The 14,054-nt window shown below is 39.9% G+C and overlaps 2 protein-coding genes across 3 annotated transcripts; one reads left to right on the forward strand and one right to left on the reverse strand.

The window, feature by feature from the left end:
- On the reverse strand, positions 1-3,384 carry dscc1 (DNA replication and sister chromatid cohesion 1). Its single transcript, XM_031853228.1, has 9 exons — positions 3,101-3,384; positions 2,597-2,765; positions 2,316-2,450; positions 2,042-2,132; positions 1,707-1,845; positions 1,527-1,579; positions 1,253-1,407; positions 699-847; positions 1-512 (listed from the first exon to the last, which is right to left on the reverse strand). Exons 1-9 carry the CDS (start codon positions 3,268-3,270, stop codon positions 401-403), a joined length of 1,173 nt encoding a protein of 390 aa, XP_031709088.1. The 5' UTR covers positions 3,271-3,384; the 3' UTR covers positions 1-400.
- A 225-nt stretch (positions 3,385-3,609) lies between these two features.
- On the forward strand, positions 3,610-14,027 carry mrpl13 (mitochondrial ribosomal protein L13). Of its 2 annotated transcripts, XM_031853420.1 has the most exons (7): positions 3,617-3,728; positions 4,816-4,939; positions 5,340-5,433; positions 5,683-5,743; positions 9,107-9,193; positions 10,608-10,729; positions 13,340-14,027. In XM_031853420.1, exons 1-7 carry the CDS (start codon positions 3,702-3,704, stop codon positions 13,362-13,364), a joined length of 540 nt encoding a protein of 179 aa, XP_031709280.1. In that variant the 5' UTR covers positions 3,617-3,701; the 3' UTR covers positions 13,365-14,027. The 2 variants fall into 2 exon arrangements, with proteins under 2 accessions (XP_031709279.1, XP_031709280.1); XM_031853419.1 differs by lacking the exon at positions 13,340-14,027 and having other exon boundaries at positions 3,610-3,728; positions 10,608-13,331.
- Positions 14,028-14,054: the final 27 nt, after the last annotated feature.

Here is a 14,054-nt window from a genome sequence, read left to right on the forward strand (position 1 = left end):
CCTCCTGTGCAGCGCCTGGTAAGTTTATGTTGCTGCATTTTCTTGTTGGAAATGAAGAATTGTCCAACTCGGGTTAATCACAGAAAATCGAGACTGAAAAAAAACACTACTGTGATTATGAAAACTCATTTTATTTACAAACAAAACAACTGAAACAAAGATGAAGTTTGGTTTTAGTGACAAAGATTTTTCAACATTTCAATTTCAAGTGGTTACTTTTTTATTATTTTAAACTTCACAAGCTAGCTGGTTGCTGCAAGATAACGTACAACGCTAACGAGGTATTTTTAAGACCAATTATGCGTAAAATAATTTCGACAATTGCAAAAGTCACTCTGGGGAAAAAAACATAACCGCATTAATTTTCAAATGTAAATTAAATTCTTCATAGCGCACATGCTCATGTAGCCACAGGCCTTCTGGAGTTGAAGACCTTGATCCCATTTTGCATTGAGGATCGAGCATATTTGGTCAGTAGAGCTCCGGTGGTCTGTTTCTCTCCACACAGGTCCCTGAATGAAGTAGAGGGAAGAAGCGTTACACATTATGATCCATCAGATAGCTAAAGAAAGAACTTATGTGTTTTTGTTTCTGCAGTATTGTCAACAAGACAAATGTCTGTGCTTTTATTTTACATAAATGTTAATCTTTTGCTTTCATCAAACATTACAATGATGTCCTAAATAGATGACACTCACTGTATGTATGGCGTGATGTCATCCTCTGTCCATTTCTCTCTGAGTGTGAAGAGGTGGTTGAAGCGCTCCAGCGTGTCTTCTGGGAGATCCTCCACCCGCAGCAGGCAGATGGTCTCAGGGTGGGAGGCGCGGTCCACCAGAGCGACACTCTGGAAGATTTAAAACGCAAATCAGAACGGATCTAAACAGCTGCGGCAAGTCGCTCTTTAGTTACAAGAGCATGATTATCAGAGGCTGGTTTGAGACTGTTCATCATATTGACTCATTCTAGATCAGAGGTAGATGCAAATTGAATCGTCAGGTAAAGAAATGCGGACTGGCTTGGCAGAGAGAACCCAATAAGTTAAGAAGAGGAATCTGGTGATTTGAATGGATTCTTGACTCCTAGAAGCCGTAGCGCTTTACGATGTTACTACTTAAATCAACTTATTTGACCTTTGTAAAGAATGCATGGACTGATGACATTTCATAACCAAAAATGGTCCGAAGCTCTTCTCTTTAAAAGTAAATAAACAACGTAAAATAAGTATACAAGAGCAATACAGGCTAATTACCTTTAGCTGGTCTAATCTTGTGCTCATGCCCTCTGGGACGCTCTGCTGCCACACTTCTTGAAACTCTCTCAGGTTGAACTTCACAGCGTTCTGCAGCAGCAGTAACGCCGTGCCCCGACATACTTTATCCTCATGCAGTGCATAAAAAACTTTGTCTATATAGAGGGAGAAGCATACAGAGATGTTAGTAGTGTGTACTTTCATATTGACGTTATTGTGTTGGATTCTACTAGCAATTTACTAACTGTCAGTTGAGTCTCCACACATTGTTTACCGTTTTCAGTAAAGCGCTTCCCATAGCAGTCCAAACAGTGCTCGATCATCTCTCTGTGAAAGAGAGAAGAGAAGTGATGGGAACCCGACTGAGTATCTATTATAAAGACTCAGAAAGTCAATATGACCTCATTTGTTTTTTCCTGTTGCATGAGCATGACGATCATTGTCGTTAACTTACTTGGGCTCCAGTGGAGCCAACTCTTCCAGACTGGTTTGAAGGGGAACCTTGTTGAAGGACCACGACTCAGAATCTACCAGCTGAGTAACATGACCGAGCAGCTTCATCTCATAGTCAAAGTCCAGCACACGCCAGTAGCCTGAAAGACAGAAAAGACACTCTCTAAACATCAGGTAAACATCTGTTTTGTTATCTATATTTGTAGGAGTGTAGCTAAGAATAGAGAGATTGTGTTTATGAAAGCATCTACCCTGCAATGTACCGTCCAGGAGCACTACCTTGACAATGATTAACAATTAATATACATATTATTATTAAAAAATGTCATTGTTTACCATCTATCTGACAGGCATGGATGGTCTCTAAGTGGATCTTTAGCTCCTCTTCGCTGGACTGGATCCTGTCCAACAGATCGTGCATTGTGTACTGGTAACAGAGGAACACACACTTATTAACTGTTACAATTACATCTAAAAGATAAATTATGTAAAGGTTATTTTAGTGCTATACTCAGCAAAGTTTTAAAGATATTCCAATAAGCGCTATACCTATATACACAGACCTATAAGACATTATGATAAATGACTTCACTGTAGACTATGCATTTACCCGGTTTTCTGTATTCTCCTGTTGCCCCCCTAAAGCAGGTCCTTCATAAGGATTCTCCATTAAGACCGTCTTCAGTTTCTTCAGTTTAGGACGCTGTTTCTTCAGTTCCCAGTAGCTGTTACAAAATCCCCAGATCTACAACAGAAGTACGATATTGTTAGTACACATGGGTTATAATTGCAACTAAACCAATATTCCCATATGTAAACAGTAGGTTGTGTCTTTTTGTGTGGGTGTTGCAGCATACCAGGCAGGTACCTGTGAGTTTGTCATTTCCATACCTGCTTGTGCACCACATGAGTGCTTTCCTGGCTGTTGGTTAGTTGGTCTGGCGTTTTGCATCCTGGTACAAACAGCAGCAGGTTGGATGTGTCGGCTATTTTAAGATCGTAGGTCTTGTCCCCGCTACAGAGCACCGCACGCTCATCCGTATCCCCTCGAATCACTAGACTGGAAAAAGTGAAAAATAATTGTTGGTTTATGTTTTATCAATGACATTTACATATGTTTACATCCATCTTGATCATGCATCTTGTACTGCACATTCATTTGAATTATCTTCAACCACATTAATCATTACAGTTGCACACAAGAGAAAATGGTGAAGTTTCCAGATGATGTGCTCTTACCAGGTTCTAAAATAATGAATAGTACTGCTGAAATTATTAGTTTATTCAACTGTCAATTTACAAAAACAAAACACATACATTAAACAATAAGCGTATTGTCGGTGTGTTTCACCACAGACCAAGACTACATTAATTCACACTATTTGAAGACGTTACCTTTGCCCAGCTTCTATGTGTTTGCACAGGGTGTCATCCAGCTCCATGAGGCAGTAGTCTGCAGATGAAACGTTTTCCCCAAAAGACAGGCAGTATATTGTTTTCTGTAGCTCTTCCTCCTTCAGCTTGGCGATCTGCAGAGTGGCCTGAACCTCCTCTAAAGTTCTCATGTTGGGTCAGACGTCAGGCTGGATCGATGACGTTTTAATGAACAAAACAAAAGTCATAAACTACTTTTCTTAGTAGCAATAGTGGGGCGACTTGTCAAATTTCCCCGCTCTCGTTTTCTGGTGGGAAGGAAGTTTGGTGACGCCGTTGAGGTGCGACGTCAAAGTAGGACCGGGTAGAAACTATGATTCGAAAACAAAACAAAATAAATACGAACATATCGAGTAATTATTTCAAGGTTGCCGTGAGTTGAACTAGTGAATGTCTATGAAACAGGGCTACATCTTGCTACGTGAGCTAGATATGGATTAACCCGTAACATAGGAACGGTGAAGCCTTAACTCTTGTTTCAACCGAGAAAAACTCTCAGACGGACCGTTTCTCACGCGTTGAGGGTCAAATGTTTTGAGGATGTGCTGCTAGTTTCATAGAAATGTCAAGTTTCTCCAGATCTGCCCAGGTAACCGTACACATTATACATTGTGTTTTCTGATTTTTACCTCACAATTTGACCGTTGTTTGTGTTTAGATTAATTTTTGGCATAAATATACCGCTAGCTAACGTGGGTTTGCTAACAACAACGGTGTGTGTGATATTGTTGTCTATTATTGTGACGTTAATGATCAATGCTAGTTAGTAATGTAACCAGTGGATTGTCACATCTGTACAACCCAACGCTATTGTTTTGGAGAAGAGCTATAACCAGTATTGTTGTTAGCCTCGGTAGACTTCCATATAGCACCGTTAGCTCTGTAAATACCTTAAGCTACATTGTAGACGCGCACTGCTTTATTATTTAGGAAAAGTGAACACATTTAAACTGAGCAGGTGGATGTTAGGATGTGGCTGAAGCAGAGAAAAGATGTAAAGCCTCACAGGGATTACTTTTGCATACCGTTACCTCATTATTTGAAACTTTGGCCACGTTTAATATGAACATCCGACATTGTATTATTATAAATATGAGAGAAAATAAGGAAAAATAATAGATTCCCCTTTAACATCACATCAAATTTTGCTAGCTTGAAGCTTTGTTTTGGGAGATGTTGTGCCTACTTGTATACAACAGAGGTCTTTGTGCACTGATTTAAGAGCGAGACATTTTGTCATTTTAACTTTAACTTTGGAAGTTGTGTATTGTAATTCAACTGCTATAATCGTGACATGATTTTTACAAGTGGAAACAGCTGCTGATGGCAACATATTAAATCAATAAGAGCATTCTCTTGCATTCAGCACTAATTTGTTGTATTTCATGTTGTCATGTATATAGACTAAGAGTGTGCTTGTGTGTCACTCATTATTTGTGTAGCATTTTTCATACAGACATTTTGTAGTGCTTCACACAATGAATTATATCAAGGCTATAATAAATATCGATCTATATATCTATCGGAGTCTGAGCTGAAGCAGTTTCTGATCAAGGTTGCACAAACTGGGAAATGAGAAATTCCCCAGGTCTCTATTGTTTCGTCTCACACCAACAGACATGTGATGATCCCATGCCAGTTAATTTAACCCATTCTTTGTCTCTTTCTTCTTTCAGCAATGGGCGACCTTCGCTCGTTCCTGGTTCCTGATCGATGCCAGACAGCAGCCTCCTGGGAAGCTCGCGACCATGTGTTCTGTTAGATTACAGGGGAAACACAAGCCTATCTACCACGCACTGAGTGAGTAGAAGTCCGATCTGTTACACACACATGTAAAGTCATGAGTATCTGTCTAACGTAAGCATAACCCTTACGCTATGTATAAACTACTGGTTTTTGTTTTTAATTATGAATCCAAGCACCCTTAGTTTGAAGTTGCTGTGGAATGGAACGGCCACACGATGGCAGTAGAGGATAAACTTTATGAATAGTTTGCTTCCTTATTACTAATACTTTATAAAGTGCCATTCTCAGAATACTCCTTGTCGGTCTAGCAAACTAACCACTATTTTTGGTGTTGTCATCAGCATACCAGCTATGTCTGTCCCTCTGTTGAATTAGCCAAGTATTCAATTTCATATATTTTTTTTTTTTTTTTACAATAATCCTGAAAATAGACATTCTCTGAACATCTTCGCAGGTGACTGTGGAGACCATGTGGTACTTATAAACACCAAACACATAGCTTTCTCTGGGAACAAATGGGAGCAGAAAGTCTACTCGTCACACACGCAGTAAGTGCATACTTTTATATAAACATATGATGCTTCACTTTACCCGCCTCTTTTTCTTGTGTTTCCAACTTGTCTTTGTTCTTCAATGCTTATGAAACACTCAGAAAATTAAAATGAATTTGTGTCTCAGTAGTATCTAATATCTGTAAACCAGAGAGGTTTCAGGGTTGTTGAGGCTCAATGTTCTCATATCATCTGATACATGTTCGTAGAGACGAGGACTGACTGAGCTTGTCCTTTTCTCTAAAGGTATCCAGGTGGATTTAAACAGGTCACAGCTGCCCAACTGCACCATAAAGACCCGAAAGCTGTAAGTGTCAATCAATATTCTCAATTTTGTACTATTATTATTTAGAGAAAATTCTAAAATCTCAGCTATACCAGTGCCACATTCTGTACACCATGTTTTTTTTTCTTATTATCTATGTATGAGTTAACCCACATTCTCTGAGCGTAGTCTCATTTCTTTGTCTGCCACATGCTGTGAAGAGCAGGTGTTTCGTGCTTAGACATTTATCTCTTCATACGTGCAGCTCATGCATATTAATGTGAAGTGCAGAGAACGGGGATTAAACATCAGTGAATTTACTCTGGTGATGGTGGTCGGTTGGTGCGTTCTCAAACTTCGTACAAGAACGTCAGTTCAAGGATAACTCCTTGGGTTTTGGTTGTGTTGCATATTCATGGTTTCAGGGTTGGGGAGTCTTCATTGGGTTATACACACACTGATAATTCCATTCAGGACTTGATGTGACCTACATACTGCACATGACGAACCACTAACCGTTGATGTCTTTGTCACAAGAGAAAAACAACTCATGAGCCTGAAGGATAAATCTGGTTAATGTGTGTATTTTTGTTATTGTTAACAAATCACACCATTGAACAGAAGTCTCCTGAATCTAATACTATGACTGGGTTACCTGTTCCTTCATTACAATGAACATGGACACTGTAGTTTACTTTATGTAGTTTCACTGCCCACTGGTTCCCAATGGGATATTTTTCCATTCAAGTTAGAATTATTGCAGAAATTAAGCTCTGTGACAAACACAAGTTTATGATACTTGCACTTTTTTTTCAGTAAAATAATCTCCACACATGAACACCACTTACATGATTTTTGAAGCGTGAATGCAATCGGCAGAAGTAAAAAGCTGAGTTGAGCTATAAACGCCAGCTGGAGGAACACATTTTGCTGTTTTTATGAGATGTCTACACATTGACAGATTTAAATAACTCTCACCTTCTCCTCTAAAATAGTTTTGTTTTACAGCGTAGGTGCTTTTCAGAAAAATATATCTTTTAATATTTTGACAACGCACAGTAGACCCAGGGAGCTGTTCCTGTGGCTCATATCCACTAACTCTAGCATTAGCATTAGCATTGTGTTTTAACATTCTCCTTCAGGATTTTTTGGTAGACAGCAGAATTCATGGTTCCATTTACCACAGCAAGTCTTCCAGGTCCTGAATCAGCAAAACAGCCCCAGACCATCACACTACCACCACCATATTTTACTGTTGGTATGATGTTCCTTTTCTGAAATGCCGTGTTACTTTCACGCCAGATGTAATGGGACATACACCTTCCAAAAAGTTCAACTTTTGTCTCGTCAGTCCACAGAGTATTTTCCCAAAAGTCTTGGGGATCATCAAGATGTTTTCTGGCAAAACTGAGAGGAGCCTTTATGTTCCTTTTGCTCAGCAGTGGTTTTCGTCTTGGAACTCTGCCATGCAGGCCATTTTTGCCCAGTCTCTTTCTTATGGTGGAGTCATGAACACTGACCTTAATTGAGGCAAGTGAGGCCTGCAGTTCTTTGGATGTTGTTCTGGGGTCTTTTGTGACCTCTTGGATGAGTCGTTGCTGCGCTCTTGGGGTAATTTTGGTCGGCCGGCCACTCCTGGGAAGGTTCACCACTGTTCCATGTTTTCGCCATTTGTGGATAATGGCTCATTGTGGTTCGCTGGAGTCCCAAAGCTTTAGAAATGGCTTTGTAACCTTTTCCAGACTGATAGATCTCAATTACTTTGTTTCTCATTTGTTCCTGAATTTCTTTGGATCGCAGCATGATGTCTAGCTTTTGAGGATCTTTTGGTCTACCTCACTTTGTCAGGCAGGTCCTATTTAAGTGATTTCTTGATTGAGAACAGGTGTGGCAGTAATCAGGCCTGGGTGTGGCTAGAGAAATTGAACTCAGCTTTCCAAAGATGTGATAAACCACAGTTAATTTATGTTTTAACAGGTGGGGGCAATCACTTTTTCACACAGGGCCATGTAGGTTTGGATTTTTTTTCCCCCTTAATAATAAAAACCTTCATTTAAAAACTGCATTTTGTGTTTACTTGTGTTATCTTTGTCTAATATTTAAATTTGTTTGATGATCTGAAACATTTAAGTGTGACAAACATGCAAAAAAATAAGAAATCAGGAAGAGGGCAAACACTTTTTCACACAACTGTGTGTGTATGTGTGTGTGTGTGTGTGTGTGTGTGTGTGCGCGTGTGTGTGTGTGTGTGTGTGTGTGTGTGTGCCTTTAATCCTGGCATGCCAATTGCACTTTATTTTAACCTTGCCTTTTAGCAGTACATAAACACTTTTATTATAAATGTTTGTTAATGCATTCATCAACAGTTGTAACTCCTTATGAGTCCTTATGAGTTATTGATAACATAATGTATCTGCAATAATAAATGAAATATGATTACATACATTAACAAATCTTGCACTGTTTTACTTTATAAAGCAGTTATCAACTGTTAATAATAATTCTAAGAATATATATAATAAGACTTCTTAGTAGTTCATATTTATTACAACTTATCTTTATCTATTTATACACAAGTTAAGGATGCTTCAAGGCCAGGAGAAGTTATAGTTGAAAATTACATTCATACATATTAATAAAAACGACATTATAGCGTGGTATACTGTAAATATTGATTGATTGTTTGTGTACTGTCTGTAAATGCTCAGTAGTGGGTTGTAGGTAAATAAGAAATCAGGAAGGGGGCAAACACTTTTTCATAACTGTATATAACATGCATAAATCCTATTCAGAGGAACACGTGGTGTGTTTAACCTTAATACTGAGCTTCACAGGTCAGGAGTGAGTGGATGTTGCACAAAAATAACGGGGCGGTTCAGAATCATTTAACATGTCAACTACAACAGCAGAAAGGGAGCCATACGTGAATGGTTTGGAGGTTTTTGTAGGCTAATAAAAATACCGTAAAATTGCTCTTGTCATGTGGGAAACACGAAACATATGTGAATGACGTGAACTGGTTTGCAATCTGTAGTTTGTAAAACCATGAGAGACATTGACTCTGCTGTTGGCTCTTTCCTGATGTAGGTTTTTAGTCCAGCCACTGACCACAGCCGGGTGTCCTGATGGTGGTTTAGTTGAAATGAAGAAGGAGAAACAGAACTGGACAGATGAATGATTTGTGAGCACAGCCTCTGTCCAACATCTCGCTCCAGTAACTCTCTCCAAGTCAAATTCACATTTGTGCGACCAGCCTCATACTGAGAAACATAGTTTTGGAAGCAAATGTGAGAAAACGTAAAAAAAGTATATACGGTTGCTATAGACACCGGCTTTTTCTACTGTTTTAGAAGAGACCCTAAGCTGATTAAATGTCAACCTCTTCAATGTGCTTCTTCTCACCAGATTGTGAAGTTAGCGGTTTACGGCATGCTGCCGAGGAATCTGCAGCGCCGCACCATGATGCAGCGACTACACATCTTTCCTGATGACGTAAGTCCGGTTTCTCTTCCAGCTGATGAGTCTTCAGACAATCAACCAGGCTCATTAAGGACGGACAGAAAGTGGGCACATTTTAAGGAGCGGTGCACTGAGATCATTTTGCGGATACTGACACAAAACAATGAACCCGATTTAATCGCCCTTCATCCAGGTCCCCTTTATAGTTAATATCAATTGATAACTACAGTATATACGTACGTACATGGTCGAACATGATTGTTGCCCTCGACGGAGGAGAGTTTTAGTCCTTTTTCTTCACCTACATTGTCTCAGCAGGTTTGTGTTTTAAAGTGCTGGACAATTAGATGGGATTATAGTGTTTCCCACTGCTTGTGAGGTTGCCTTAGTAGCTTCAGTCGGTCTCCTATATATTTTATAGATTAGGTCAAATGACTGTTTTGGTGAAAGGGGTCACTCAAAGTGTTCAAACCCACTGAGAATGATCCCCCAGCTCAGTTTGTGTCAGTTGTACAGAGTTTAACTGTTTTGGTTCACTCTCACTGCTCTCATCAGCTTTGGTTTGAGTGGCAGCAAGGAGCTACCCGCTTAGCACTAAACAGGACCGTTAGCGACTAGCAGGTGAAAATCGTGGAGCATTTAGCAGCTAAAGAAACAGATATTTCCCTCAGAAGTTGGCTAGAGACCAACAACTAAAAGACTGGACTTTTGTTTGCTGGATGGCCGTTAACGCGACTCCTAGTGCTGCTAATGTTGCTCCTTGTGTGCTGGATGTGTGAATAAGCAACTGATGGTCATGTAGTTATCAGTGTATCAATCTGTCTCCTTGTCCTCCTTGAGAGAAACTTGCATTGCGTCATTGATGCAGTGATCTGCAGGCACTTGGTAGCATTCAATTGTAATTGTTTTAAGAGGATGTTGGCGAGAACCACGAGCGTCACACATCACAGCTTCTGAAATCAATTACTCGACAGGCTGTTGATTTAACCTGGGTGGCCTGCCCAAATATTAACTGGATGTAATTTGTATCCATGCGAGAGAACGCCATCATTAATTCCAGGCATTGGAAGAAAATCAGATCGTTGAGTTTCGACTTGTAATGTGATACACGAGGTGTTTGGTGTCACAATTTAGGGGTGAGGGAAGTCAGATACCTGTGTTGTATTTTGATCCTGGCTTAATATCCACCATCAGATGTGCATCACTAATTACAAGCAGATGGGCTTCATGAATGTGAATGTCTGCAGTCACATTTAGAATTCAGAGCAGTTCAAGCTGTTGTTTGTGAGTGTTTTGGAAAGTAGAATAGTACCTCCTTCTTTATTCTCACCTTCTTGTTCATGTTATGTCCTTTCATTATTTTTCCTGTCTCATTTCCTTACAGTTCTTGTACTGCTCACGTTTTCATTTGTTATGTTCAATGTCCTTTCTGTTCGCCCCTCACTAGGAGCTGCCAGACGACATCCGAGCCAACCTGACGGAGGAGCTGCAGCAGCCCAGAAAAATCCCCAGAAAACTCAGCGAGTACACGCAGGAGGAGATGGATACCTTCCCCAGGCTGTGGACACCGTATGTTGAAACACACACACACATTCAGTTCCCAAGCAAACCGAGTGTTACACATTCTTATCAGGGTCATACTAACTATTCGAATTCGACTGACTGAACTAAAACCTAAAAAATGACTGTTAACTTTGATGGTAAATGCTAACGTCTACCTTCAAATATCTTTTTTTAATTGCCTGACAAACTTTAAAAGGTGCCAATCATGTCTTCATCTGTTCTTCCTTTGCACCATAAGGAGAAACAAACACAAAGATGCGAACACTTTTATGTTTGTACTGAAGTGGAACAGCCAAAAGGGGGCGATGTTGATCTGAGTACTTTGTCACATTTCTACCTCTTCACACCAACCACCAGCCTTTGTGAGAAAGTAGCGGTCATAAAGTAGCGGTAGTTATACAGGTTTACAAATCTGATAGACAAATGAAGCAGCTACCAACATAATGGTGCACTTGACTTTGTAGGAGAGACATATTAATGAGTATGGTGGATTGTAAACTAACCCAATGCCTTGCCCTGTTCAGACCTTATCTGCAGTGAACAGTGCAGGTGATTTCACGCTGCTCAGCAATATTTTCATGGTCCTACTACAAAATCATCTGTGTGAATAGATCTAATGCAAACGCTTGAAAACCCTTTTATGTGGACAGTTTCACTCTGACAATGAAATCATGCAGGAAGATTTAAGATGCAACATTTTTCATTAAGACGTCACAAACACTTGTGGCCGTGGTGTTGATGGTTGTCAGCCAACAGCTGTCAGTATGTGACGTGTTGCACAGAGAGCAAAGACTCGCCGTTGGACGAGCAGCCACTTGATTCAACAGAATATATTCTCAGAGGTAAAAACTTAAACGATACAGCTCCTGTGTGAATTCAGTCCTCTTGCTAGTACCTAAATAAATAGCTCTTTTTCCCCCCATAGTTGACATTTTTATTTAGTCTATAAACGTTTTTGTGGTGTTGGCTGTGCTCTGATGGTTACATACTGGAGTGCCTTGTGAGCTTCCCTGAAAACTTTTTAAATAACCGCTCATGTACTTTGTGCTATTATTAAACCGCATAACATTAGAAGGCAACGCAGTATAACAGACCTCTCAGCTTGGGCTGAGTAGATATGCATCTGCAGTTGTTTTGTTTAACACAAACTTGATCTCAAAGATTTCTGTGTTTCTTTTTTCCCCCCGGTCTAGATGTTGTGCTCACGATTTGAATATAAATGTTAAAATGTCACAAACTGGCGGGCAAAGTCGGCTGTTTTCCCACCACTTCCTTTCTGAACATACAGGGTTTCTCTGCGGGGCGTGAGAGAGCATCTGTTTTTTGGCATAATCATATTCATGGCTTTTTGAGTCAAGTATTTTCTGGCTTGAGATTAGACTGACATTGTGACCCCTTGTTCGCTGATCATAATAATGTCCTCCTGTTGCATTTCTCCGGCTTCATCTGTAGCGAACATCACTCTGACTGAGGGCGGCCTCTCTCCCACCTGCTCGGCACTAACGCCAATCAATCCATCCATCCGTCTCGTAGCTCTTTATCCAGGACCGGGTTGGTCTCTGTTGTCATCCGCAGGAGCAGTGGCTCAACACTCAAGTCCACTGGTTGTCTCTATTTGAGCTGCTCAGATGTAGTGACTGCTGGCGAGCTCGTTATAAAACAAAAAGTGCTACATAGAAAGAGATTTACACCTCATGGCTCAACTTTGAGCTGCATCGCAGTGTATTATAGAGTAACACCTCTGTTTTATTGTAATATGGGTGGACTGACCCTTTAAACCTACAAACAGTACTTCTCTACAATGCTGATATTGGTACCTCAAATACATCTAAACATAACCCACATTGGTTTTAATAAATTAAGTGAAATCAGTTTTGGGATCAGAGCTCTCTGTGGAGTCACTGTTTTCATTTAGTTGCTGTCCTCTGTGTGTGCGTGTGCGCATTGTACAGACACGAACAGCATGTCTACATTACGTTCAGCTCTGCTGTCAGTGTGTGTGTGATAAATGAGCTACTTTTTGTTTACTGGTCCAATCTCCTCAGCCAATCAGTGCGTGCGCTCAGGCCCGTCACCGTGTGATCACCAAGGTCAAGCTAATCCTGGTTTATTTAAGAGATGGGCCTTAGCCTAGTTAATATTCACTCCCAGTCCGTCTTATTCATTTTACTGATCAAATGTGTGTGTGTGTGTGTTTTTTGAGGTCATCGAGGGCGATTCAATTGTTACCTTTTATTAAACGCATACTTAATATTCTCTCAGAAAACCTTGGAGCAGAGGAAAAAGATTATTATACACACACACACACAGTGCTCGGAGACAGAAAATCCACAACATAAACATACTGCTGAAGTTGATAGCAGAGCTTTTACAATTGATAACATTTTTCTGCTTTGTATCAAAACCAATACAGCATGTCCTGATAATATCTGTCTGCTGCAATCTGTGCTCAAAATGAAAGGAGAAAAAACACAGGATGCTGTGTCTGGTCTCATTTTGAAAAGACAAAAAAACCGATAAGATCCGCGTGGTTTCTCATCTGTCACTTTCTCTCCATGTTTTTCCTTGTAATTGTTTTTTTTCTTCCCCATACTAATGTGTTGTTTTTCTCCCCAGACCTGAAGACTACAAGATGAAATGAAGTCAAGGCTCCCGACATGACCAAAACTTTGGGTCATCCTCGATTATATTTCTAGGTCTGATACTTTAAATCAGAGGTCCTTTGTGAGATTGGCATTGAGATGTTATCTGTTTTAAAATACACAAAACACATTTTCTCTGTTCAGATGGAACGTTACAAAAACCAAATCCAGGAAACAGCACTGGCTTTCTTTTAAAAATCAAAAACTGGCATTAAAGCCGGACTGGATAGGAAAGCACGAGTCATAACCTAGATGCCAGCATCGTCGACTCAAACTCTGTGCTCCTCTATACATACCTCACCTCTCTGTCAGTCCTATTACAATTGACAGGAGACCTGAAATAGTCAGACACAGCTTGAGAGTTCTGATCAGAGAAAATCAGATTCTGTGGGTTTTCTTCTGATTATACAACCATGAAAAGATCAGATCTGGCCCATTTAAAAAAAAAAAAAAAAAAAAAAAATGGCATTTGGTAGATCTGATCCTGCTTTGGTTTCACTGTGAACCTACAAATCAAAGTGATACTATTCGGGCCATCAGTTTGGTCAGGATATCCTGAGCTTTTTGTCTAGTCAGTGTGTTAAAAATGTCCAGAGTTGTGAAAGTATAAATGAATTCTGTTTATGTAAGTTGTAAAATAGGCTAATAAACAATTTAATAAACCTGCTCTTGTCAAGTTGTGTTTTTAC

The sequence above is a fragment of the Anarrhichthys ocellatus genome, unplaced genomic scaffold (genome assembly GCF_004355925.1).
Source record: "Anarrhichthys ocellatus isolate YVR2014 unplaced genomic scaffold, GSC_Weel_1.0 scaffold13, whole genome shotgun sequence".
Taxonomy (NCBI): Eukaryota; Metazoa; Chordata; class Actinopteri; order Perciformes; family Anarhichadidae; genus Anarrhichthys; species Anarrhichthys ocellatus.

Bases quoted from the DNA above. Each gene is read 5' to 3' on its own strand.
- dscc1 (XM_031853228.1), bottom strand. From the start codon at position 3,270: ATGAGAACTTTAGAGGAGGTTCAGGCCACTCTGCAGATCGCCAAGCTG. The intron at 1,580-1,706 runs GTAAGTTAACGA...TCTCTTTCACAG, and splicing joins TTGGCTCCACTGGAGCCCAA to AGAGATGATCGAGCACTGTT. The intron at 1,408-1,526 runs GTAAACAATGTG...CCCTCTATATAG, and splicing joins GAAGCGCTTTACTGAAAACG to ACAAAGTTTTTTATGCACTG.
- mrpl13 (XM_031853419.1), top strand. From the start codon at position 3,702: ATGTCAAGTTTCTCCAGATCTGCCCAG. The intron at 3,729-4,815 runs GTAACCGTACAC...TTCTTCTTTCAG, and splicing joins GTTTCTCCAGATCTGCCCAG to CAATGGGCGACCTTCGCTCG. The intron at 5,434-5,682 runs GTAAGTGCATAC...TTTTCTCTAAAG, and splicing joins GTCTACTCGTCACACACGCA to GTATCCAGGTGGATTTAAAC.